General features: G+C 46.3%; 2 protein-coding genes across 9 annotated transcripts in view; one reads left to right on the forward strand and one right to left on the reverse strand.

The window, feature by feature from the left end:
* Positions 1-9,908, forward strand: part of SGPP1 (sphingosine-1-phosphate phosphatase 1) — a 40,631-nt gene extending 30,723 nt beyond the window's left edge. For all 4 annotated transcript variants that reach the window (XM_083617325.1, XM_083617327.1, XM_083617324.1 and 1 more), the window contains exons 3-4: positions 3,941-4,030; positions 6,011-9,908. In XM_083617325.1, coding sequence (XP_083473451.1) covers positions 3,941-4,030; positions 6,011-6,562 — 642 coding nt within the window. In that variant the 3' untranslated portion in view covers positions 6,563-9,908. The remainder of the gene's footprint in view (positions 1-3,940; positions 4,031-6,010) is intronic.
* The window catches only part of LOC310764323 (uncharacterized protein), a 41,543-nt gene that overhangs the window by 11,009 nt on the left and 4,821 nt on the right, over positions 1-25,713 (reverse strand). The window lies entirely within an intron of this gene.

Raw genomic sequence — 25,713 nt, forward strand, 5'->3', positions numbered from 1 at the left:
CTCCTTGTTGGTCCATAGCATTTGCTGCTATCCTATTTGCAGGCCCCATGCAATACAGCAGTTCATTTCCAAGTATAGGATCAGGCTGTTGTAGTTTTTCTCTCTGCAACATGTGTAGTTAGGGTGTAAGAAGTCTAAGAATCATAGAATTGTAGAATTGGAAATGACCCCAAGGGCCATCTAGTCCAGCCTCCTGCATTGCAGGAATCTCAACTAGATCACACATGACAGATGGCCATCCAACCTCTGCTTAAACACCTCCAAGGAAGGAGAGTCCACAACCTTTCAAGGGAGTCCATTCCACTGTCGTTCAGCTCTTACTGTCAGAAAGTTCTTCCAGATGTTCAGTCGGAATCTCCTTTCTTGTAACTTGAATCCATTGCCCTTTTCTATATGAAAACCTTTTAGGTTCAGTCTCTGCTAGCTCTGGTTCCCGTGCTTTTCATTAGCCATTGTTTACAGTTCAGTATTGCATGGGCAGTGTCTGTCTCCCCCACTCAAGTGAGATAAGGTGGTTGTAATTTCATTAGCGTAGTGGATAGTGTGCCTTAGTCTTCTGATAATTCAGCTTCAGAAAACCTTGTTAACAGGGAATAGGAAAGCAGATAAGGTAGGCAAGAAGAATAAATGTTTACAGGACTTTGTCTTATTGTTCCCTTGGCTATTTTTTTCCTGGAATGCAATCTTTGTTTAAAGAAGCCAATATTTAAAAAAAAACAGTTTGCTGATATATAATGCATATGGGGAAGAGGTTAGTGTTAACTGCTGTAATAAAGCTCATGATAAAAACTTTATAGGTCCAATTTAGACATAATCCTTCTTAGTTAACAAGCCATAGTTTTGTGATTGGGGGAGCTCTGTGGATTTGACTTTTATCTCAGGTTTGTGCATTTCTGCTCCCCTCTTCTTGCAGTAGCATTTACTAATGTGCTGTGGTGTTACCCTGTTGTAAACAGCTGCTAAACATACTATTAAATTAGCTTTTAATCCTGGTTTTAACTTCTTGCAAACATAAAAGTACGGCATAGTTCATCTTGATCAAGAATGGGAAGGTGAATATATGGGGCAAGGTAGATGGAAATCAGTGATTTGAGTTTTAAATTGGCTCTGTTATTTAAAGGGATTTTTAAAATTAAAAATTGTAAATGCTAAACATATCCTAATGATAATTAATATTAAATGTGGATCTAAGCGTGTTCGTCCTACTGTGTACATCTAAAGTGGTTGACCAGAGACATTGGGCAGGTTCACACAACACTCTAAACCAAACCTTGGTTTACTGTGAGTGCACAAGTGAACATGGGAAGGAGCTTCCAGGTGCAGGTGCTTTGCTACTCCCTGGAATGAGGTTTGACTTGGCATGTGGTCCTAGTTGGGACTCATGATGACTCTCTTCTCACTAATCATGAGCTGTGGGCAAGAACAAGCAATCCACTAGGTGCATCAGTATGAGAGGGCTGTGATCAGTGGATCCCACCCCCCAATAAAGGGTAAAGGGTTTTGTAGGAAATCTCCTTTTAGGTGACCTGAGAAAGTTGGTGAAACACAGCACCCTTTGAACTGCAGCTGATTTCCAAACCACAGCTTGCAGCATGTAAGCTGAGTCACGTACTGCTGCTATTTGGACTTTACCCAAAGACAGAGGTAGTAATTGAAACTGTTGCCAAGTAACACTTAATTTGTTTCATATATTTTGCCCACCACCTGATTTCTGGGTAGTAAATTTGAAAAATGTATACACGCTACTTGTTTTCATTTCAAAATAGCCAGTTACAGTACTGCCGTCCTAAAAGCCATTCCTCACTGCATTCTACATTGAACAGAGAAGCAAGAATGTGTTTGTTTTACATCCAATTAACATCTACAAAGCAGTGTGTAAAGGAAAGAACGTTTTCTCTTTAGCTGGTGTCTTATAGAGAAGACATTCCAAAGTTTATCGTGTGATATGCATGCCCACCATAAGTTTGTTACAGATGTTCTGATTGGGGGCCAGTATTGGATGGGCAAGCCCAATTTGCCTGCTTAATGGGTAAAAGGGCTCTGGATTATGCCAATAATATAAATACTTGAGGCAAGTTGGAGCTCTGTTTTTGTGCTTACTTTGCAGTGAGCAATGCTGAAAAGTTTGGTTAATTTTATTTCTGCTGAGTGTATATTCACAGCAGTTTCCAAAATTTCATTCATACTGGGCATGTTAGTTATCTTGTCAAAAAATGTATAATGTTTAGTTGTTTCTGGCAATGTTAAATATTCTTGAAAAGAGTGACTCTAAGTAGAGGCTAAATCTAAATGAGTATCTTGCACTCATTTTTTGTGGAAGATTGATGCAAACAAATCCAAAAGATTCAAGGAGGTGTCTATAGTATAGAGTATGTAATTAAAATCACTCTTGCTGCTCGTGATGATGCAACTTTGGGCTATAGCTACACCATTCATTTTTATAGAAATGCATCCCTCCTGCAAACTGTCGCTAGTATAATCTAATAGATGCCATGGGAGTAATGTTGAAGTTCATAGTAAAACTGGATTCTTATCAGTACTAACTTGTAAATAATTTGCTATGCTGTGCTATTGAATTTTATTACATATGTGATAAAAAAAATAAAAAGTTGATTAACGTGTTTGACCTCTTCCTAATCTTTTATATTACCTTTAATTTTGATTGCTTTATGCTTTCGTGAGTAGGATAAACACAAACCAACACTGCGTTCTGTTCACCCATTACCATCTGTAAATAATTTCTGCTTGAAAGGTCACAGGAAATCTCAAAGAAGGATTCGTTATGTTCCTTTCCTTAAGACATAGCTTTGCCAATTTAGCTGAAAGAATACAATTTGTTATCCACAACCGTTTTATTCTCTGCCAGGAGTAGCAAAAACATGTGCACTTAGATATTTTGTTGTGGATATTATAGGAAGCAGGTGAAAATTCTTACTTTACTTCTGCTTGTATTTTTTTAAAATGACTTACTTTTGTATCCTAGGGTTTTGTTTTATTCATGCACCTGCACTGATAAGCAAGTCACAGCTTCATGCTGTGTTAGGGGATTTGGACTTTGATTGTTTTCCACATCAGAGCCAGACATTGCTTCATAATCTAGCCCAGTGGAAATAAAATGCTGCTACTAGAAATACAGCCTTTTTTTTTTTTGAGATGCCCAAATCATGTAACTTTACCTTTCCGGTACCTAATTTGGCTGGTGCCCTCACTTAGCTTTTAGGTATCTGAGGAAGTATGTCCTGCTTTTTCATGCTGCAGTGCCTTTTAAATAAATGTGGCCCTTTTCAAAGTGCCATTTGCCATTTACACAATGACTGGAATTTCTAGCTGATATATGTGTGGTATTCTTGTATTTTACTGTTCTTACTGTAATTTGCATTGAAGCTATTCCTTCGGTAAGCAGGCTTTACATATTTTAAATAAATATTCCATTAAAATGACTTTATGATACAGTGGTACTTCGGGTTAAGTACTTAATTTGTTCCGGAGGTCCGTTCTTAACCTGAAACTGTTCTTAACCTGAAGCACCACTTTAGCTAATGGGGCCTCCTGCTGCCGCTGCGCTGCTGGAGCACAATTTCTGTTCTCATCCTGAAGCAAAGTTCTTAACCCGAGGTACTACTTCTGGGTTAGCAGAGTCTGTAACCTGAAGCGTATCTAACCTGAAGCGTATGTAACCCGAGGTACCACTGGAATAGTCTTTTAAATACCTAATTGTATTTTTATGGATATGAATGTGGATATGTTTTTAGTTTATTGCTGGTTTTAATTTTCTGAATTTTTAAAATGGGTTTAACTAATAATGTTATTGTTTTGTTCTTTTTTGTAAACTGCTTTAAGGCTTTTTTGTTTTGTTTTTTACAATCAAGCAATATATTTTATGAAATTATGCGAGTAAATAAATAACACTCCAATGTCATCTCCCTTTTCCTCTCCTCAGTATCCTTTGGCATATGGGCTGGTTCTTGCCATCTGCTGGTGTTCTCTGGTTTGTTTTAGCCGAATATATATGGGGATGCATTCAATTCTGGTAAGATAAAGTTATGTCATTCACACACACACACACACACACACACACACACACACACACTTTAATGCAAGTGCTGTTTTAGATTTTATCCTTCTGATGTGTTATTTTTAGAATGTATACACTTCCTTACTTCCTTTCATTTCAGTAAGAGTGCACATACTTTGAGCTGAGATGTGGGCCTCATTTGCAGTTCCAAGTGATCAAATTTGACTTCTGTTTCTTGGAAGACCTAATTGAATTTCCAAGTATCATTAAAATAATATTATAGAAACAAAGCATGTCAAATGTCCTGCTTAAAACAGGGATCAGCCACTGAAGGAACTTGAATAGGTCTGACTCCTGAAAGGATGCGAAGAGCCCGGTATATAATGGGGGCAAGGGCCTTCAGATTTGCCAGCAGGGCTGCTTTAAGGACTCTGAGTCCTTGACCTGGCTATTCCTGCTTGCTTAGAGTGTTGCTCCAGCAACACTAGCAGTTGACATGGGCTTTAGTCAGTGAGCATGTTGAGACACAATGCTAAATCATGAATGGAGGTTATGTGAGTGAGCTTGCCCAAGCCTCGGGCTCATGTACCGTACTCCCTTCTTCTTTACTTGCATCTGCAACAGGAAATAAACATATGCATTTTTCAGCCATCTTTCTGAAGAGCCAAAAAAGGCTGTATGGGGGGGGGGGGCGGGCGTGTTGAGTGGAAGCACCGTGTTTTAGACAATACACTTTTAAAGTACAACTTCCTTCTGGCACAGCAAAACAATCCCTTTCAAGTTAGGCCAGGCTACTTCTGTTGCAAATCTTAGATATAAAGAGGAAAGATTCCCAAACCACGAACGTTGTTTCAGCTTACAGTTCTGTGTATGGGCAGCACATCTTGTCCATACATCTCCTTCCTCTCTTTGATCTGCCATCCACACAGTCTGAGTACTTGGCAGCTGTTCTCTAGGGTTCTGCATTTCTTCTGCCACTTCCCTGTTCTCCATTTGATATCTGGGGCTCTTGCTGGTTTCCTTCCTCAAACAAATAAACAAATAAAACCCACCCACACCTGGTACAACTACTTGCAACAGAATTGAGCAAAAATTTGTATTCTGATAATGTAAGCATGAGAGAGTGAGGACATTGAAAAGGTTTATCTAAAAACCTAATAAACCAGATTTGGGATTCTGCATTCTAACTAGAGAATCCTCCTGCTTTGTATTCCTTCGTGGGGACCCTTTTTCAGCATAAAGGCTACCTTTCAAGGGCCAGAGACAAAAGTGAGTAGAGCAACTAATGTTAATTTTACCTCTGTACGGTAGGCTGGCTTGCACACTAACTCGCATAGAATCGCAGAGTTGAAAGGGACCACGAGGGTCATCTATTCCAACCCCCTGCAATGTAGGGATCCTTTGCCCAACGTGTGCCTCGAACCCACAACCTTGAGATTAGGAGTCGCATACCCTTCCAACTTTAGCTATCCCAGCTGCATACCCCTCCCTGTCTTTTCATCCAGACACACGAGAGGCATTATCAAAGTACAAGGATACATTCCAGCCAGGCAAAAATACCGGAAGCAAGGCTGGGGAGAATTCAGAAGGCTGGAGGGCCACATTTGGCTCCTGGGCTAGAGGTTGCCACTCCTAATTTGCATAGGCAATACCTTTTCAGAGACGTGAAAATGCTGTTGTCCACCTGTTGCACAGGGACTGGCATGCTGGCCAGTCTCCTCTATTTCTGTATCTGGATGTATCTGCTAGCACCGAAAGCTTTCCCTCCAGAAAAGCAGCCAGCAGTTCTGTGCTAGAGGTGCATTTAGGATGAACAGCATCACTGCAAACTAGGGTGATGATTGTGGCATTGCTGAAGCATTGCCCCCCATGTTGCTTTGCTATACTAAGACATTCTGGGGGGAAGGAAGTTTGAAAAGCACCTGTCCTATGAAACCACCATATTGTTAAAATAGTATTAATCTGTTCTCTCTCCCCCCCACCCCTTTACAACAGGATGTTATCGCTGGATTCTTTTACGCTCTTCTCATCTTAGCTGTCTTCCTTCCACTTGTGGACCTAGTTGACAGCTTCAACTTAACCTGCACATACGCGCCCCTAATTATCATCAGTCTCCATCTTGCCTTGGGGATTTTCTCCTTCACTCTTGACACTTGGAGCACCTCGCGAGGAGACACTGCTCAGATCCTGGGCTGCGGTGCCGGCGTTGCGTGCGGCTCTCATGTTATCTACATGCTGAACATGACACCGGATCCTTCGCCAGAGATGCTTCCCTTACTGCCTCCCTCCCTCACCGTGACTCTTTTTGGAAAAGCCATGTTGCGGTTGCTGATTGGAGTGGTGATTCTGTTGCTCACAAAGTGGGGCATGAAGAAGGTCACCATCCCACTGGCCTGTAAAATCTTCCGCATCCCTTGTGACGATATTCGGCAGGCGCGGCAACGCATGGAGGTGGAGCTGCCTTATCGCTACTGCACCTATGGAATGGTGGGGTTTGCGCTGACTTTCTTGATTCCCTGCCTGTTTCACGTAATGGGTCTGTCCTGATGCTGGTGTTTTTTCCTTGGCATGGGAAGGGAGGCGAACAGCGGACATTGTGAGAGAAGGTTCACCGTTTGAGAAACACAGAGATGCGCTGCCTCTGCTGAAATAGTACGGGGCAAGCAAAGAGAGCTCCAGTCTTCAACCATAGAGTTAAGAGACCTAGAAGCTTCAGGTCCCTGAGAAATGCCATGTCTAGTCTTACTGTTGTAACAAAATGTAAACTCTGTGTATGTGTATGCATATATACTGTCGATGCCTCAAACTTATAAACGTACCTCTCTCTTTATTTGGACATGTATAAAACTGGTTATGTTTCTAGTTGATCCAAAAGTTTGATTTGTGGTCAGTTCAAGCCATTTCATACTAAGTTATTTGTTTCTTCGGACCACAAACTGCTCTGGTGGAAAAGCTTGTTACCTCAGCACTTCCAAATGTTTTGCGTAGGAAGGAAGCTGTTCTAATGGACCAAAATTTTAATGAGAGAACCTGGTATTTAAGTATCTTTTCCATATTCTAAAACATCGTTAATTTGTCAATACAAACCAGTTACATTCAGGTACTGTAGCCTTTTTTCTTTTTTTCTTTTTGCTTGATAATTGTGCCTTTCTGTTGCTAAATTAAAAAGCACCATATACTGTGATGTATATAAAAAAAGCCCACAACTATTTTAAATTTTTAATGAATTAGGCAGATATTTTAAAATGTAACTAGCCACATAACTAATGAAAATAAAGATTTATCTTCTGTATTAAAAGTTTGAAAACCAATTGAGCTGAAATTTACATTGGTGTTCGCTAGCTGTGAACCTGATGCTTACTTGCTTTTTATAGGTATTTTTAAAGTGCCGTGTATGCTGTTGGAAGAACATATATTTTTCTGCTGTCTTAATTTATAATATAGTTATGCTATATCCAAAAGAGAGAGAGAGTGCTGAAAATTACAAATTCGAACCATGTGTATGTTAGCGCCAAACAATTAATTCCACATCATTTTCTTCAGACTCATTTCAGATTGATCAGTTTTCTTAATGCTGGCTTTGGAAGAAACCTGTCCAAAACTTGCATATTATCAGTTAACTCTTGTTTTCCAAAAGTATTAGATAGCTGCAATACAGTGTCAAGAGTGATCACTTAAATGTGGCTGACTCTTCTGTGGAAGTTGGGTGCTTCGTTATGGACGTTCTGTCTAAAGTTGCGTTGCCCAATAGAGTTGGCACGCCGAGTAGAACTATGGCAGGCTATTCTTCTGGCAACTTATTGGCAGCAACACCTTCTGATTTGGCTTGCTCTCTCAAGGTTCTCTGGAGACAAGCCTGATACGCGATGCTTGGAGCTGCACGGAGGAAGACGGGGAGAAGAGCGTGTTTGCTGTCTCACAGACTAAGTTGGATTTGCGTGAGCTAGCAACTCATGAATACTGAAGCACTTTTAACTTGTTTATAGTGTGTACATTTAATATATGGGGGAAGAAGTGTGATGACAGCAAGCCCAGCCTCAACCTATCTGTGCAGTTCTTATGCACGTACAAACTATGCATTAATAAAATTACAGTAGCAGACCTCGACAACAATGCACTTATCTCTTGGTGACATCCCTTTGCTGTTCATAGAAGAAGTCGGAGCACTGAATTATTTCCCTGTGACGTTAATTTCATGTTGGCGCTGTGATTTTTTAAAAAATTAAACTTGGCTTATGCAGTCCACACCTGTGAAACAACAATAGGTCATTTCCATCTTGACTACAATATGTGTTCTAACTTCCAGTTAACGCAAAAAATTGCAGGTAGCTGTGCTGGTCCATTAGAAAACACCATCATACAGTAATACTTTTGTTTGGGACTGGGCCAAAATGTTTCACAATATTGTGAGCAAGGGTTTGTGCTCTCCAAAACTCTTTCTCAGTCTGGATGTTACACAAATCCAGGATGGGAGAAAAAGTTTGGGCATGAGATTGCCTAAAGACTGCAGCTTATAACATTCTTAAGATGGAACATGGGCTGAGTTATGTAGCAGACATGATTTAGCCTCACTGGGTGGCAGATGGATTGCAGGAATTCTCCAGGCTCCTGGGACATGGAAGCAATCGTGGCAATTCCCCACTTTTTAGAAAATCGATAACTCTGTTCTGAACCTTAATTTCAGACAAAGCGTAGATGTTTTGCAGTCTTCCTGCAATGTCTATACAGAACCTTTAGCTTGAGAGAAGGAAAGCATTAACTCTCTTTTGCTCTGATTCCTTTGCAGACGAGAATTTGAAACAGGATCCTTTATTATGAATGCAAATTCTGTTTTATGAAAGACACTGCCTTTCTCTATCGTAGCTGCTGTAATTACTGGATTATATTCTGATATGCCCATTTGGAGATTGCTCCAAATGTACGTTACGATGAGGACCTGTTACAAATGGCCAAAATACTGATTTGGATTCAAAGAAGTTATTCAACTAGTTTCATGAGCCTGAGAAGTTATAATTTGATGGATGATCCATCAGCCGTTTGACATGAATTGGGGCCAGATGCTCAGTTCCCAAATTTCCATAGGACTAATGCAAGCTCTTTGCGTGAACCTAAGCAGCTCTTTGAATCCTGACCACTGATAGTTTGTAAACCACTAATTTATCATTTTAAATCGCTGCTGTTGGGGAATATTCACTGGTACTGCTGCACTTTTAAAATCATTTGCTGCATTCCTATCCACACAATGGGACTTCTGAGTAAATCTGCATAGAATTGCACTCTTCATATAGTTATTTGCTGAATGTGCGTTGGAAGAAAACATTCAGTACCGTAATTGTACATTTCTCTACTTCACTTGACAGTTCCCAGCAATCAGCTGAGCAACAGATAAGCATTTGCTTGCATCCTTGAATACTGCATTTAATCTTAAATGAAAGCACATCAGTGAGGGAAAATAATGTTTATAGACATCTTTTTTTGTTACAGTCGCATTGACTTTTCTCCAATAAATAATGTTAATGTAAGTACAGTAGTTGAAAGGGCTAAACAGGGAAGGACTGTTGCAAGTAAAATGCTTGCATCGGAGGATTAATTTTTCATGCTGTTTTAACAATTTAATGCAGAAAGAAATGGTTTTGCAGAAAGAGCTCATTTAATTGTGCATATACTAGTGTGCAAATCATGTTCTCCAAAGTTTAAAAAGCATGCACTGTAGTATATTCTACTGTTACTCTGTATATTTTTTTACACTGCCTGTAGTTCTCTTGAAATGAAATATCGCGTCCAAATTTTAAATTTAGTCTGTATTATTATTCTGTTTAAGTTGGACTTGAAAGCACTAAACACAGATCACGAATCCATCTATATGATTTCAAAATAAAATGAAGTTCCAGAATCTGTTTTTTTTAACTGCCTGGCTGTGTCCCAGTTTCAGTGGAGAGTGTAACAGAAAGGCACTCAGCTAAGCTTTCTAATGAAAAAATATCATGTGATCTGCAACCCGGTTCTGTGGTTATTACTATTCCCCCCTCCCCAAAGTTTCATAAAAATTTTTCCCTTTGAAAGCTTCTCTTGAACAATACATAAATGAATAAGGTTAATTCCTTATATAATAAATAATGGCAGTAATAAAACATAACAACAACAACAACAACATTCAGCTTTAAAAAGGTGGCAGGACAGTTCACACATGTTACTTTGTCAGCTTAAAACATCAAGAGTATGTGCCAGCCAAGTGTCCTGGAGAGATTTTCTTTCCCAACCTGTTGCACCTCAGAAGATGAGGGTGCCTGGATGAGAACCTTGAATTAAGACTGATCTTGGGGACTTTGGGTCTGAAGCTGATTAAGTCTGTCAATGAATGGGGAGCCCAGGAAGGCGCTTCAAAACAAATGCTATCTGGTCATCACCCGGCTTCCATTATGACTTGCACAAGCGGTCGCCTCAGGGCCAAGCTACTCGTGTGGGGGAATGAGCTGGCCACCTCAGGCTATTGATTTTGGGTATCATGACAGGTCAGCAAGTGGTTTGCTAAGTGCTGTGTTTTTACGGACTGGGAGCATTGCTTATCGGGTTTTCTGCCTCGGGTGCCAGAATAACTTCACCGGCCTCAGATTCTTACTATACACACCTTGACCTGGTAAGGAGGACGTGGGGCTTTTGGATGCTCTGCTGAAGGCAGCCAAACAACATTTTACTCTTAATACCCCCGCCCCCAAGGTGATAGTCCTATGTTGACCTAAAAGACATTATTACCTCTGGTTTGTTTGCTAGCCAAACACAATCCCAATAAACCTGTAGGATAGAATGAAATAAAACTGCATTTTACTGTGCTTTGTGGGGGGGGGGGGGAGGAATTGATGTAATCTCAGTGAACGTGTCCTGTCCTATAAAGAGATGACCAAACGTTTTTGCACCTGACGTAGACGAGGCTGATCGTGTTCCTCTCCGTTGTGAAATAATTTGAAAGAAACCAAAATGTGCACATAATTGATTCGGGCAGTCTCCCTGCCTGAGCTGACAGATCTGGTATCAGAGGCAGTGCTGAGGACTCCCAGACTGCTGGTTGTTCTGGAGGACTTCAACATCCACATCTGAAAGTGGGAGATATTGACATCAGCCGCTTGTCATGATCAGATTATTCCCTGTTCAGATTTAGGCGCTCAGCACCTTTCCCCCTCTGCAGAGACAGGAGAACTAGGATGGTCTGCCCTCAGAGGCTGATGGATCAAGTGGGTTTCCAGATGGCTCTGGGGGATTTTCCAGCTGATGCAACTGGCTCTCCTGTCAAAGCCCTGGCTGACCTCTGGAACATCTGAATGGCTCAGGCTGTTGACATGATCGCCCCTGAATGCCCTCTCCCACTTTGTGGAGCCCTTTTGGTTCCCTAGTATACTCCAGAGCTTAGCGAGGAAACAGGCTGGGAGATGGTTCGGGTGTGAGTAGAGCTGGGTGCTCTTCCCATTTCCCCATTCTTCTTTATTAACTTTGTCAGTCACGCCTTGCCGACGTGGGGATCCAGGGCACAGTCCTCCAAAGGCTGCGCTCGTTTCTCTCTGGTCGGGGACAGAGGGTGGCGCTTGGGGGGGAATTGTCATCGCGCCACTCCTTGGTGTGTGGAGTGCCTCAGGGCACGATTCTCTCCCCGATGCTTTTTAACATCTTTATGCGCCCCCTCGCCCAGCTTGTTCGGAGTTTTGGGCTGGGTTGCCATCAGTATGCCGATGACACCCAACTCTATCTGTTGATGGATGGCCATCCTGACTCGGCCCCAGACACACTGACCAGATGCCTGGAGGCTGTGGCTGGATGGTTACATGGGAGCCGGTTGAAGTTAAATCCTTCGAAGACAGAGGTCCTCTGGCTGGGACGGAGCGATATGGGATTGAGGGGGCAACTCCCATCTCTTGCGGGGGTGCAGTTAGTGCCAGCACCGTCCGTTAAGAGTTTGGGTGTAATCTTCGATACCTCCCTCTCTATGGAGGCGCAGATTACAGCTATAACAAAGGCGGCATTTTTTCATCTCCGCCAAGCTAAGCAGTTGGCTCCTTATCTCTCTCGCCCTGACCTAGCCACTGTGATCCATGCGACGGTCACCTCCAGACTGGATTATTGTAACTCGCTCTACGCGGGGCTGCCCTTGAGACTGACCCAGAAACTCCAGCGGGTGCAGAATGCCGCGGCGAGACTCCTTATGGAGTCTTCGCTGCGAGACCACATTCATCCGGTACTATATCAGCTGCACTGGCTCCCAGTGGAGTACAGGATCAGGTTTAAGGTGCTGGTTTTAACCTTTAAAGCCCTATACGGCCTAGGACCCTCGTACCTACGGGACCGCCTCTCCTGGTATGCCCCACAAAGAAACCTACGGTCTGCAAATAAAAACATCCTGAAGGTCCCAGGCCTCAGAGAGGTTAGGCTGGCCTCAACTAGAGCCAAGGCCTTCTCGGCTGCGGCTCCAATCTGGTGGAACGCTCTGTCACAAGAGACTAGGGCCCTGCGGGACCTGACATCTTTCCGCAGGGCCTGCAAGACAGAGTTGTTCCACCAGGCCTTTGGTCAGGGCGCAGCCTGACTCCCTCCTCTGGCAACCTGCACAGAATTTTGCTTAATGGTTGCCATCAACTTGATTTTAATTAATTTTTGTAATGAAATATTTTTAGAATGTTGGTTTATTTGATTGTTTGATTATTTGATTGTTGTTAGCCGCCCTGAGCCCGGCTTCGGCTGGGGAGGGCGGGATATAAATAAAATTTATTATTATTATTATTATTATTATTATTATTATTATTATTATTAATATTTATACCACCCAAGGCAACCCAATGCGACCTACAACCAAACAACGGACCTCAATACTTTGCAGATACAGAGAATACCCAACCCTCATTGGGCTGTCCCCCCCCTTTTACTCAAAAATTTATTAGTACCTCTGCAAAGCTTGGTTGTGCCTCTTGCTATGGCTCTGTGCTATCAGCACCCACCACCTGAGTTTGCTACTAGAGGGAGTTGTAACGCCAACCCCTTGGGTGGCATCCAGGCAAGTCATCCTCATGGGAATATTAGATGCAGAGATCTAAGTGAGCCACATCCATCGATTTCGGTGGGTATATACTCAGAGAATAACCTAGGTAGACACAAGCTGTTGTTTGTGCCAGGCGTTGATGGGTGCGTTTTGTGTAAAGAGAGGAAGCGGAGCTCCTGGGGAAATGCTATAATAAGGCCAGGAGCCGCGTGAGCCTGTTTTCAGCAAAAATAGAAGTTGGGTCTTTCCTGGTGCTAGAAGCCCTGACAGATTTATTGCGAAAGGAGCTTCTGTCAGCTCGACTCGCAATGCTCAGATGCATGAGATGCATGAGATGCATGAGATGCATACGTTCCCCTCCCTATGTGGCTGTGTATTATGTCATCTGCCAACGGAGAACGCTTCTGTGCATCTGACAAACAAGGCAGCTTACGCGGCAGTCAAGACTGTTGATTGCTCAAGTGCCACAAGACTCTTGCTGGTTTCGCCATAGTAGGGAGTGGACCCATTTCATCAAGACCTTCACATCTGTGAGTTCAATTGAATGCAAATTTTTCATTATCACATGTGGAGCTTGGGTAGGATTTCTTCTATGAAGCTGATGATGAAATGCGCGCATAATATCAAGTTTTTCAATCTGCTGGGAGCCAAATAATTGTGAAACAGGTTCCATGTGTCCCAGAGGGCTTTAGGGCTTGCCATTCTGGAATGCCAACCCCTCCATGTCAATTTTGCATCCCTGTTTCCTTTTGAGATGGCTCCCTGGCGTTCAGAGAGCAGTAGCTGTTGTTACTTGTTGAAAACCCACTGGGAGCACCTGCGCCTTTGAGCATCTCCCATACAAGCAGCAGCAGCATAATTTTATTATTTCTACCCTGCCCATCTGGCTGGGTTTCCCATTATAGATTTGCAAGGGACCTTAGGGTCATCTAGTCCAACCCCCTGCAATGCAGGAATTGCAGCTAAAGAACCCCTGGCAGATGGCCGTCCAACCTGCTTTAAAACCTCCAGTGAAGGAGCTCTCATGCCTCCTTCCCAAAGGAGCAAGGGCTGGAGGGGCCAAGGCCCACCAAAAAACACATCGAGGGATGCGCATTGGATTGCCCTGCAGTTGATCAAGGGTGGAGACATCCCACTGGCCTTCCAGGTGTTGCCAAACACCATCCCAGGCCATTGGCCATACCTGTTGGGGGTGATGGGAGCTGGAGTTCTGTGATAGTTGGCAGGCCAAAGGGAGGTCCCTACCTTTGATCAAGTGCAGGGTGGTCCAACGTGTGGGCCGAGGGCCGCATGTGGCCCTCGAGGCATTTTTGGCAGCCCTCGGCAACAGTTGACGCCCCCTCCAGCCCTGGCGCTGCCTTCCCAAACCTGGGCAAGTGAGGCGCATGGAAGGTGGTGCGAGGGCTCTAACAGGGTCCTTAGAGTCCTCCTGCCTCCTTCCCAAAGCCTAGTTAGTGCTTTCCCAGCTTTGGGAAGGAGGTGGGAGGGCTCTAGGAATCTGCCAGAGCCTCCTGCCTCCTTCCCAGGAGGACTGAGGAAGAGGGAGGGGGCTGTGGGAGGCAGCAGAGAGCCCTTTGCAGAGGCATGGCAGGTCTGTGCAGGTAGCTGGCAGCCCCTGCCTCCCCCCATAACCCCAGCTCTGCACACATAAATGGCTTCCCTCCTGCGGTTGAGACCATTGCAGTTCTGGATCTCTGCAGATTCCGCCTCGTTCTTTGACTATCAAACCTAAACTTCACTTTCTGAATCAACTGCTGAAAACTTGTTGATAAAATCTTTTCAGGTCTTCCCTTTTTCAGGACATGCCTGGACGTCCTCACCAACCCACCCGCCCTTGCATAATCCCTGTGGAACAATTTTAGCTGTTTACACCTGCCTTTCCATTAGAGATGATTCATTTAGATCACTTTCCTGCCCTAACCTAAGAGTTGAGAGTAGGCTGTGATAAACCCTTATAGCCACTAACTCGCTGAGAGAGGCAGAGGAACGACTTGCCCCAAACCAGATGCTGAACTTCATGGCTAGCTTCCGTGAGCTTCAGAAGGCTTGGCTCCTTTGCGCAAGGAGGCTGCTCAGCTACTGCAATTTATATTATCCACCACCCTTCTGAGTAATACCCCTCCCCACCTTCTCACTATATAGAAGAATCTGGCAACTTCTGTTTCAGTGTATCTGAAGAAGTGTGCATGCACATGAAAGCTCATACCAAGAACTAACTTAGTTGGTCTTTAAGGTGCTACTGGAAGGAATTTTTTGTTTTGTTTTGACTATGGCAGACCAACACGGCTACCTATCTGTAACTGCAATTTATACTGTTTGTTTTAGTTAATTGCCATTTTATCTTGTCTTTCCACCAAGAACAACAACCTTTTGAGGTAGGCTGAGAGAGAGAGAGCGATTGAACCAGGGGTTCATCAGGATAAGCTTGGGGGCCTCCAAATACAGTTTTAAATGCAGCCCAAAGTGGCACAGAACTCTACTGCCCCCATTTCCCTGTATTCCATATACCAGGCCTTGTGAAATCTTGGAGACTGGAGGTCCCTGTGTTCACCGGGTCTCCTGTAGCCTCACAGGAAGAGGTTCTGGAATCCGTAATAGATCAGCTTCTGATTGTACTAGTGAGCTGTCAGGGATGAGTGTCAGGAGCAGGCGAGCAATAAATCACACGGCGTCAGCAAAGTTAACTCTTTATTCAAAGAAACAAGACAGCTCAGGAAGCCAGGCCTAGTGAGCACAGCAACCCTTCTTGGTAGATCTTGCCCCTATGAGTTGGTTGTGAGGACTGATGGTCCCCGCCTTCCCATAGCAATAATAATAATAATTTTATTATTTCTACCCCACCCATCTGGCTGGATTTCCCCAGCAACTCAAAATTGTAAAACATGAGACACAAAAAATTTCCCGGTACAGGGTTGCCTTCAGATGTCTTCTAAAAGTCAAATAGTTGTTTATTTCCTTGACATCTGATGGGAGGGTATTCCACAGGGCGGGCGATACTACTGAGAAGGCTCTCTGCCTGGTTCCCTGCAACCTCACTTCTCTCAGTGAGGGAACCAGCAGAACATCCACGAAGGAGGACCTCAGTGTCCGGGCTGAGCGATAGGGTGGAGACGCTCCTTCAGGTATACTGGGACAAGGCTGTTTAGGGCTTTAAAGGTGAGTACCAATACTTTGAATTGTGCTTGGAAACGTACTGGGAGCCAATGTAGGTCTTTCAGGACTGGTGTTATATGGTCTTGGCGGCCGCTCCCAGTCACCAGTCTAGCTGCCACATTCTGGATTAGTTGCAGTTTCCAGGTCACCTTCAAAGGTAGCCCCACGTAGAGTGCATTGCAGTAGTCCAAGCAGGAAATACTGTATTTTTCGCTCCATAAGACACACTTTTTCATCATAAAAACTAAGGGGAAATGTCTGTGCGTCTTATGGAGCGAATGTGTGGTCCCTGGAACTAAATTATCGGAGTGCGGCATGCTCCTGAGCTGTTCTTTGGGGCTGGCGGGGGAAACCCGGGCTTCCCCCTCCAGTCCCGGGAGCAGCAGGCAGGCTGCGTGCAGATGCCCCGTGCTCCTGAGCAGCTCTGGGGTAGCCCGCGAAGCCTCCGCAGGGCAGTGGGATGAAGGCTCCCCACTGCCCTGTGGAGGCTTCGCGCGGCTATCCCTGGCTTTTGCGGGAGGTGGGGGAAGGGACAGAGCGCGCGGCTCTGTCCCTTCCCCACCTCCCAGAAAAGCCCCCAAGAGCCGCGCTCCCTTTAAAGAGTGAGTGGCTCTTGTGGGAGGTGGAGGGAAAGCCAGGAGGCTTGCTTTCACTGAAGCCAGGAGGACAAGAGGGATTGGTGCGCACTGATCCCACTTGCTCTCCTGGCTTCAGGGATAGCTCCCTCTTCTCTCAGGAGGCTTCTTATTTCTTGTTTTCCTCCCTTAAAAACTAGGTGCGTCTTATGGTCCGGTGCGTCTAATAGAGCGAAAAATACGGTAACTAGAGCATGCACCACTCTGGCGAGACAGTAGCTCTCCAAGTCTCCTCTCCCCTGGGTCCTTCCAAAGCAATCTGAGACTCCATCGTCTTGTCTGTCTCTGCTCTGCCATCGTCATTCCTCTCCTGGTTCTGGGTGACCAGGGAGGAGGGTACGACCCCCTGGCTTCTTCAGTAGCCTGCCTCATCTCTGTCTCTTGGCCCTCTCCTCTCCAGCCTCTGCCTCTGCTTCTGCCTCTGGTTGTGGACCTCTCTTTGCCCCAGCCTCTTCCTGCTCACTAAGCCCTGTTACCTCTTCAGCTTCCAACACCTCCTCCTCCCAGTCTGCTCCCTCTTTTCCCTCTGACCACTCCTTGTTGTCTCACCACCAGTTCCCAGGCTGTGAGCCTTCTTCCCTTGGGGGTTCCCCGGCTGGTGCCTCCCACCGCTCCTCTGCACCCAGCCAGTCTTTCACGTCCATAAAAAGTACCATGTAGGCGTCTTTCAGACGCAGGTTTTATGTGCGCTCCCTGCATTGGAAGCAAAAGAGGCCCCTCCATTATGGAAGCTAACAGCGTGCAATTTAGCAAGGCTGCCTGTGTCACAACCCTTTTGCATTTTTAAAGCTGGGAGCAGCTATTCAGAGCGAGTCCTTGAAATATTCATGACGGGACCTGCAAGGCAAAGCGTTTTCTCTCTCTTCTGGCGCTGCTGCCTTTCTGTCGTAACAGGGGCAGGTGGAACGAGACGGGAGAGGAGGATGCCAGTGGAGAGATCAAATGCAGCGGCAAAGATCCCAGCTGCTGCACCTCTGGGAGCAGGGCTGATTAGAAAAGATAAAAGCCAAGATATTCAGTGCACTGGCTCTGGGAATGAGACTTTGGTCGGCCTCCCTTCAAAGCTGGTCGTCTAATAAACAGGCATTTGTGTGTTTTTTAGTTTAGAGGAGAATAGCAGAAAGAGTTGGGTTCTGTCCTTGGTGACAGCAATTAAAGAATCAAGGTAAAGGTAAAGGGACCCCTGACCATTAGGTCCAGTCGTGGCCGACTCTGGGGTTGCGGCGCTCATCTCGCTTTATTGGCCGAGGGAGCTGGCGTACAGCTTCTGGGTCATGTGGCCAGTGTGACTAAGCCCCTTCTGGTGAACCAGAGCAGTGCACGGAAACGCCGTTTACCTTCCCGCCAGAGCGGTACCTATTTAACTACTTGCAGTTTGACGTGCTTTCGAACTGCTAGGTTGGCAGGAGCAGGGACCGAGCAATGGGAGCTCACCCCATCATGGGGATTCAAACCGCCGACCTTCTGATCAGCAAGTCCTAGGCTCTGTGGTTTAACCCACAGCGCCACCCGCGTCCAAAGAATCAAGGAGCAGCAGGCGAAAAGAAAGACCTTCTGCTGTCCAAATATATCTCAAAAAATCATTTTCATAGAATCGTACAGTTGGAAGGGACCGCAAGGGTCAGCTAAGTCCAACCCTTTGCAAGGTAGGATTCTTTTTCTGGCCAAAGTGGATCTTGAACCCACAACCCTGAGATTAAGAGTCTCGTGCTCTACCGACTGAGCTATCCCACAGGCCCATTTTATAATGTGTATAAAACAGGGAGAAGGGCGATAACGACAGGTAAAAAACAAAAAACAAAACCATAAAACAGGCAGGTAAAATAAGGGCAGTTGCATATGGGTTAAGTAACAAACTCCAGTCATTGAAGGGGGGTGGAGGGGAAGTGAGGGCAAAAGTTGTCTTCATGTACAGAAATAATATTAGCCAATTCCCAAGTAGAGTTCAAGATTTGCTAGGCTTGTGACGATAGCATGTGTGATCCAGCTGTATATGCAACAAATGCCAAATGTTATAAAAAATAGCTGGAGGTTCCAGTTCTTGTTGAAATCTCAAATTATGCCTAATTTTCTCCATTCTAGCTATGTGGTACCAAGTGTCCACTGGAAACTGCAGTTTGGTGAGGATGTTGAGAATTGCTAGAAGACCCCTTGCAGAGCTACAATTCTCAGTGCTTGTAGCAAACTACAGTTCCCATAATATTTTGAAGAAAGAATCCATGGCTGTGAAAGTGCTTTAAGAGTACTCTAAAAGTATGGTGTGGGTGTGACTTCACACACACGAGCACAACCATACAGGCTCCCCTGCAAACTGGCCAGCCTGTCTCCATGAATCTTTGCCGTCAGTAAAGTTGCCAGGAGGCGTTCTGAAGTTAATAGTCCAACCACAGAGCTGGGTCCTAGAGCTCCTGTGCAGAACACTGAGAAGAGCCACTCTAGCCCCTGTGCTCTGTGTAGAGAGCAATGTCTTCCTGATGGGCCTTTTCCCTTGTTTGGCAGCAGCAGCAGCAGCAGCAGCAGCAAGGCTCTGGGGCTGCAATTCTGGGCTGCATCAATAGGAGTATAGCATCTAGATCAAGGGAAGTAATAGTGCCACTGTATTCTGCTCTGGTCAGACCTCACCTGGAGTACTGTGTCCAGTTCTGGGCACCACAGTTCAAGAAGGACACTGACAAACTGGAACGTGTCCAGAGGAGGGCAACCAAAATGGTCAAAGGCCTGGAAACGATGCCTTATGAGGAACGGCTAAGGGAGCTGGGCATGTTTAGCCTGGAGAAGAGGAGGTTAAAGGGTGATATGATAGCCATGTTCAAATATATAAAAGGATGTCACATAGAGGAGGGAGAAAGGTTGTTTTCTGCTGCTCCAGAGAAGCGGACACGGAGCAATGGATCCAAACTACAAGAAAGAAGATTCCACCTAAACATTAGGAAGAATTTCCTGACAGTAAGAGCTGTTCGACCGTGGAATTTGCTGCCAAGGAGTGTGGTGGAGTCTCCTTCTTTGGAGGTCTTTAAGCAGAGGCTTGACAACCATATGTCAGGAGTGCTCTGATGGTGTTTCCTGCTTGGCAGGGGGTTGGACTCGATGGCCCTTGTGGTCTCTTCCAACTCTATGATTCTATGATTCTATGATTCTATGAAGGTTGCAGCATGAGCGTAACCAGGACTTTTGTTAGGGGTGGGGCAAACAGTGGCATAGCAATCCCTGCCAGCACCTGGGGTAGAGCATTTTTAAAGGGACTAAAGTTGTTGAGCTTTTGGGATGGAAGGGGGTCACCAAAAGTTGTTGAGGTTTTTGGGGAATCAGGACTTTTGTTGGGGAGGCAGAACCGACATGATTGATCCGTTAGTGAAGTATTTCTATTGTGCTGAGGAGGGCTGCACAGATGAGGAATGGTGGGAGCCTCCCCCTGCTCCTGATCAGGATCCTGAATCTTCCCAGGAGCAGGAGGGCAGTATAGATTTGGAACAGTGGTTTGCAGAGGGGCATAGTTCAGAAGGCAGAAGCTGGGAAGAACTGGGTGGTGAACAGCTAGGAGAAGAAGAACTGGGAGAGAGAAAGTTAACAGACTCGCTTTCACTGGAAGGCGCCCATCCGCCCAGCCCAAGGTCAAGGAGAGCAGATAAGGTGGCAGCACAGGAAGCACAGTGCTTGCAAGATCAGGTTGCAAGGCGTGGAAGTGACGGGGGGGGCTAAGGATGAAGTGGGTGAAACCCTGAATTGGGAGCACCTTCGTTCCAAGGAATGGATTCTTTGTTCTCTCACTGTGATCATTAACATTTCTAAACGGTAAGAGATTCCTTTCACTTTGTTCTGCTTATCTACTGCCAAAGGGGGGAGCTGAGTCCCTGAAGCCTGATAGCTCATGGGTGGCAGGGGACAAATTCTGCGTGTCACCTGTCCAAAACAGGTCGTGCCGTCCCCAGGCTCTTCTAACTGGAGGAGCAACGCTGATTCAAGCAAGGGAAGTCCTAGTGGCTGAACCAAAATCATCATTACCATCATGATGGGAGATCTGGTTAACTGGAACCCGGAGCAGGGTTTTCTCAGCTCTGGCATCCGGCCTTTGGAACGAGTCTTCCCTCTGAGATCCTAGATGGCTCCTATGCTGAGCACGTTCTTGCGACAAACGAAACGTTCTCAATTCACCTGGGCTTTGAGCGTTACTAGCAGACGTTTAATTTATACTGTTCTTCAGTTATGAGCGATGCTGTGAGAGAGATCGTTGCATCGACTGGTTCCACAAGTTTCAGTTGTTTTGCATTTAATGATCATGCTTGATTATCTGTAAGAAAGCAGGCAGGCAAAAAACAAAACAAAAAACCCCCCAACAATAACAGCACATGCCTATTCTGCAGGGATGGCATTTATATCTTTTGGTGTTGCAACCTGCACTGTGGCTTCAGGAAGAAGGGTAGGGTATCGGTTCCGTAAATATATCTGTAACTGAATCAGAGGGCAGCATCTAAACACCCCTTGGGAAGCCTTGGCTAACAAAGACATCATGAGGTGGCTACAGAGGGACATCAGACGCTCGGGTGAAGAGCGCACCTTTACTGTGGAAGCAAATAATGCACAACTCTTCAAGGTTTATGAACACAGGCGGGAGCTGGGAAGAGTTCTGCAGATGTGCGGCCCAAGTGCTGCAGAGGGGGAAGGATGGAGAAGATGTGTTGCGTCTGCTGCTCTGCTGAAACCAAGGGGAGAAAGAATCCCAGGTGGAAGCAGCAAATAAGAAGGGAGGCATGTTGTTGTTGTTGTTTAGTCGTTTAGTCGTGTCCGACTCTTTGTGACCCCATGGACCAGAGCACGCCAGGCACTCCTGTCTTCCACTGCCTCTCACAGTTTGGTCAAACTTATGCTGGTAGCTTCGAGAACACTGTCCAACTATCTTGTCCTCTGTCGTCCCCTTCTCCTTGTGCCCTCCATCTTTCCCAACATCAGGGTCTTTTCCAGGGAGTCTTCTCTTCTCATGAGGTGGCCAAAGTATTGGAGCCTCAGCTTCAGGATCCGTCCTTCCAGTGAGCACTCAGGGCTGAGTTCCTTAAGAATGGAGAGGTTGGATCTTCTTGCAGTCCATGGGACTCTCCAGAGTCTCCTCCAGCACCAGAATTCAAAAGCATCAATTCTTCGGTGATCAGCCTTCTTTATGGTCTAGCTTTCACTTCCATACATCACTATTGGGAAAACCATAGCTTTTACTATACGGACCTTTGTTGGCAAGGGAGGCATAGGTAGTGCCTTACACCAACTTGGACCACTGGCCCACCTAACTTGGTAGTGCCTACACTGGCTGGCAGCAGCTCTTCATGGTTTCAAACAGGGGACATTCCCAGCCCTACTGGGAGATGTCAGGGGTTCAACCTGAGCATGCAATGTAGACGCTCCAACTTTTTGCTTTTGTTTCCCTTAAGAATGATACCAATATCCCAATCTCTGTTGCTGTGGAGAAAAGGCCGGTTGAAATAAGAGTGCAGGGAGCTGCATAAACTGAGCCGGAACACTGATCTATCTTGAACTGACTGACAGCAGCTCCCTAGGGTTTCAGATAGAGGAAGGACCCAGCACAACCTGGCAAAGCCGGGGGTTGAACCCATGACCTCCTGCATGGAAAGCAGGAAAGCTCTGCCCCTGAGCCACATAACATAAGATAATGGCAGGAGTCTCTTTGTGTCTGAGAAGAAGCTGGCACTTTGAGCCCCAGACAGGGTGCTGGAAAGAAGCAGGGTGAGGTTCCACTGGCTGCAAAAGTTTGTTGTATCAATAAACTTCTCCTTGGAATCCGGTTGACTCTGCCCTTTGTGGAGGAAAGGCAAGCAGACCTGCTTCTGGCTGGCTGGAAGATGACCCTATGTCAGAGAGCCAGTGTGGTGTTGTGATGGCCTGGGAATCTGATTCAGAGGCTGAACCAGAGGAATCCCAGCCTGCACAGGAGTCCCCACCTCCAGGGCCGGCTGAGCCGGGGCAGGGGCTTGAATCTGAAGGGCCCGCACCTGTGCCGGATCCTCAGGAGCAAACACCAGATGAATCCGCTCTGGCTCCGGAGGTGATTGAGGACCCATTGCCTGCAGGTGCTCCAATCTCAGCTCCATCAGGGGAAGCTGAGGCGGCCTCTGGGTCCAGTAACCCTCCAGCCTCTCCTGAGCTGCAGAGGCTCAGGGCAGAGAGGCGGAGGGAACTAAGTTCTTGCAGGAGGAGTGCTCGCCTCCAGGCCAGGAGAGGTGAGTCACCTGTGGGCCGGGACCGCCCTAGGCCTCAGAGGAGATAAAGGCCAGTCAGCCCAGTCCCAGGTTGCGGGAGCAACATCGCTGGTAACCTGTTCCTGCCGGCACCCTGACCTGCTCTCCTGCCATAGTTCCTGACCACGCCCGACTCCTTGCTTTGGACCTCATTTCGCCCCTGACGGACAGCCTCCTTACCCTCGACCTAGGACCGGACTTAGACCACGCCGCATGGTAAACCCCCCTGGGACCAGCACAGGTGTAGTGGTTAAGAGCGGTGGACTCGTAATCTGGTGAACTGGGTTCGCTTCCCCGCTCCTCCACATGCAGCCATTGGGTGACCTTGGGCTAGTCACACTTCTCTGAAGTCTCTCAGCCCCACTCACCTCACAGAGTGTTTGTAGTGGGGGAGGAAGGGAAAGGAGATTGTTAGCTTCTTCTTATGTGGCTCCTCTTGCTGCTAAATGAGCAGTCACTATGGAGGAACACAGGAAAAGCCTTCCTGGATCAGGCCAATGACCCATCTACTCCAGCATCCTGTTCTTGAGTGGCCACCCAGTTGCCCCATTGGGGAGCCAGCAACACAGCATTCTCCCCTCCTGTAGTTTCCAGCGACTGCCATTGAGACGCATCCCTACCTCTGACTGTGAAAGCAGAGCGCAGCCATCGTGGCTGGTACCCATCGATAGTCAAATCCCCCATTAATTTCTCTAGTGAGTCTTCTTTGTGGCTTAGGGCCCTCATATTTACAGGACTGCCTCTCCTGGTCTGCCCCGCAGAGGACCTTAAGGTCCATGAATAATCATAGTTTAGAGGTCCTGGGCCCTAAAGAAGTCAGATTATCCTCCACCAGGGCCAGGGCCTTTTCAGTGATGGCTCCGACCTGGTGGAATGCTCTGTCCCATGAGACCAGGGCCCTGCAGGATTTAACTTCCTTCCACAGGGCCTGTAAGACAGAGCTATTCCACCTGGCTTTCAATTTGAACTTAGCCTGATCTTTTATTCCCCTTCCTTCCCTCCCCCTCCCCTTTCTATGAAGATTACCCGCTCTGAGATCCCACAGCGAATTCTCCCCTGGTCTCCTCGCTGGCCCAAATAGGACTAATTTAGCCAGCTAGCCCTGGTGATCATCTAATATTTATTGGATGGATTTGCCCCCTAAATTGATTTTTGAATTCTGAATTTATTGTTATTCATGTTTTATACTGTATTTTAAGCTGTTTTTTGTTGCATCAATTAAGTGTTCTAAATTTGTTGTTAGCCGCCCTGAGCCCTGTTTTCTGAACCGGGAAGGGCAGGGTATAAATAAAAATTTATTTATTCTTATTCTTAATCTTTCAAAACCATCCAAGATGGCGGCCATCACAGCGTCTTGGGGGAGCGAGTGTTAGGCAAAGAGTCCTACCTCTGGCGGGGGAACACATTCTGCTCCTTCTGGGGTAGTTTGTCCACCTTTGGTCCCCACCCTGCGCTCAGCCGTCACATGTGGCTCCTTGAAGATGTCAGCATTCGGCAATGGCCACACCCCGGGAACAGCTTCAGCCGGCTGGCTAAACCAGGTGAGGAGAGCTGATGAGTCTCAAACCTTCAGGGAGTTAGGGGCTTCCCTGCATGCGAAGACAGGCTCTGGCGGATTGAGCAGATGAAAGCAATACAGTGGTACCTCTGGTAGCGAACAGGATCCGTTCCAGAGCCCCGTTCGCAACATGAGCAGAGCGCAACCCGTGTCTGCTCATGCCTGGGTCGCGATTTGCCGCTTCTGCACATGTGCATGATGTCATTTTGAGCGTCTGCGCATGCACGAGTGGCGAAACCCAGAAGTAACCCTTTCTGGTACTTCCGGGTCGCCACGGGACGCAACCTGAAAAGATTTAACCTGAAGCAAACGTAACAAGAGGTATGACTGTACAGTGGTACCTCGGGTTACATACGCTTCAGGTTACATACGCTTCAGGTCACAGACTCCGCTAACCCAGAAATATTACCTCAGGTTAAGAACTTTGCTTCAGGATGAGAACAGAAATCGTGCTCTGGCGGCGCAGCAGCAGCGGGTGGCCCCATTAGCTTCAGGTTAAGAACAGTTTCAGGTTAAGTATGGACCTCCGGAACGAATTAAGTACTTAACCTGAGGTACCACTGTAATGGGTTCAACGGTCAAGAAGGTGGTTTCTGCATGAGGGGCAGATGGGGCTTGTCCACCTCGGAAGGTACCCCATCTGGGAGAAGGAAGACTCTGATCCTAAACCTCCACTGCCTGGTGGGACATCTTTGGGAGAAGAAAATGCCGAGGAGTAAACCCTACACAAATCCAGAGTGGAGTCCCTAAGGCGGTTGGATGGCGCCTTGTATGCCTCCTTCCAGCAGCAACTGCAGCCAAGCTGGTGCCAAACGTATCTCTCTGCTTTCCTTTGGACCACATCAGTGAATCCAGGTGGGGTGGAGCTTTGGGCAACCCAAGACCTCCAGACACACTGCCCAGTCTTGCACCCCAGGGAGTTCGCTTTGGTACTGCTAACACAGCAGTTTGACTTCGCTTCTGCATGCATTGCCTTAAATGACAGTTCCTGGGTTAGAGTGGGTTGTTTCGTTATGTACGGGGTGTGTGTGTGTGGATCTGAAGGGGGGGAAGAAACAGAAGTGGGGAGACCACCAGTGTGGGCCAGG

Source organism: Podarcis filfolensis, assembly GCF_964270895.1.
Source record: "Podarcis filfolensis genome assembly, chromosome: 1".
Classification (NCBI taxonomy): Eukaryota; Metazoa; Chordata; class Lepidosauria; order Squamata; family Lacertidae; genus Podarcis; species Podarcis filfolensis.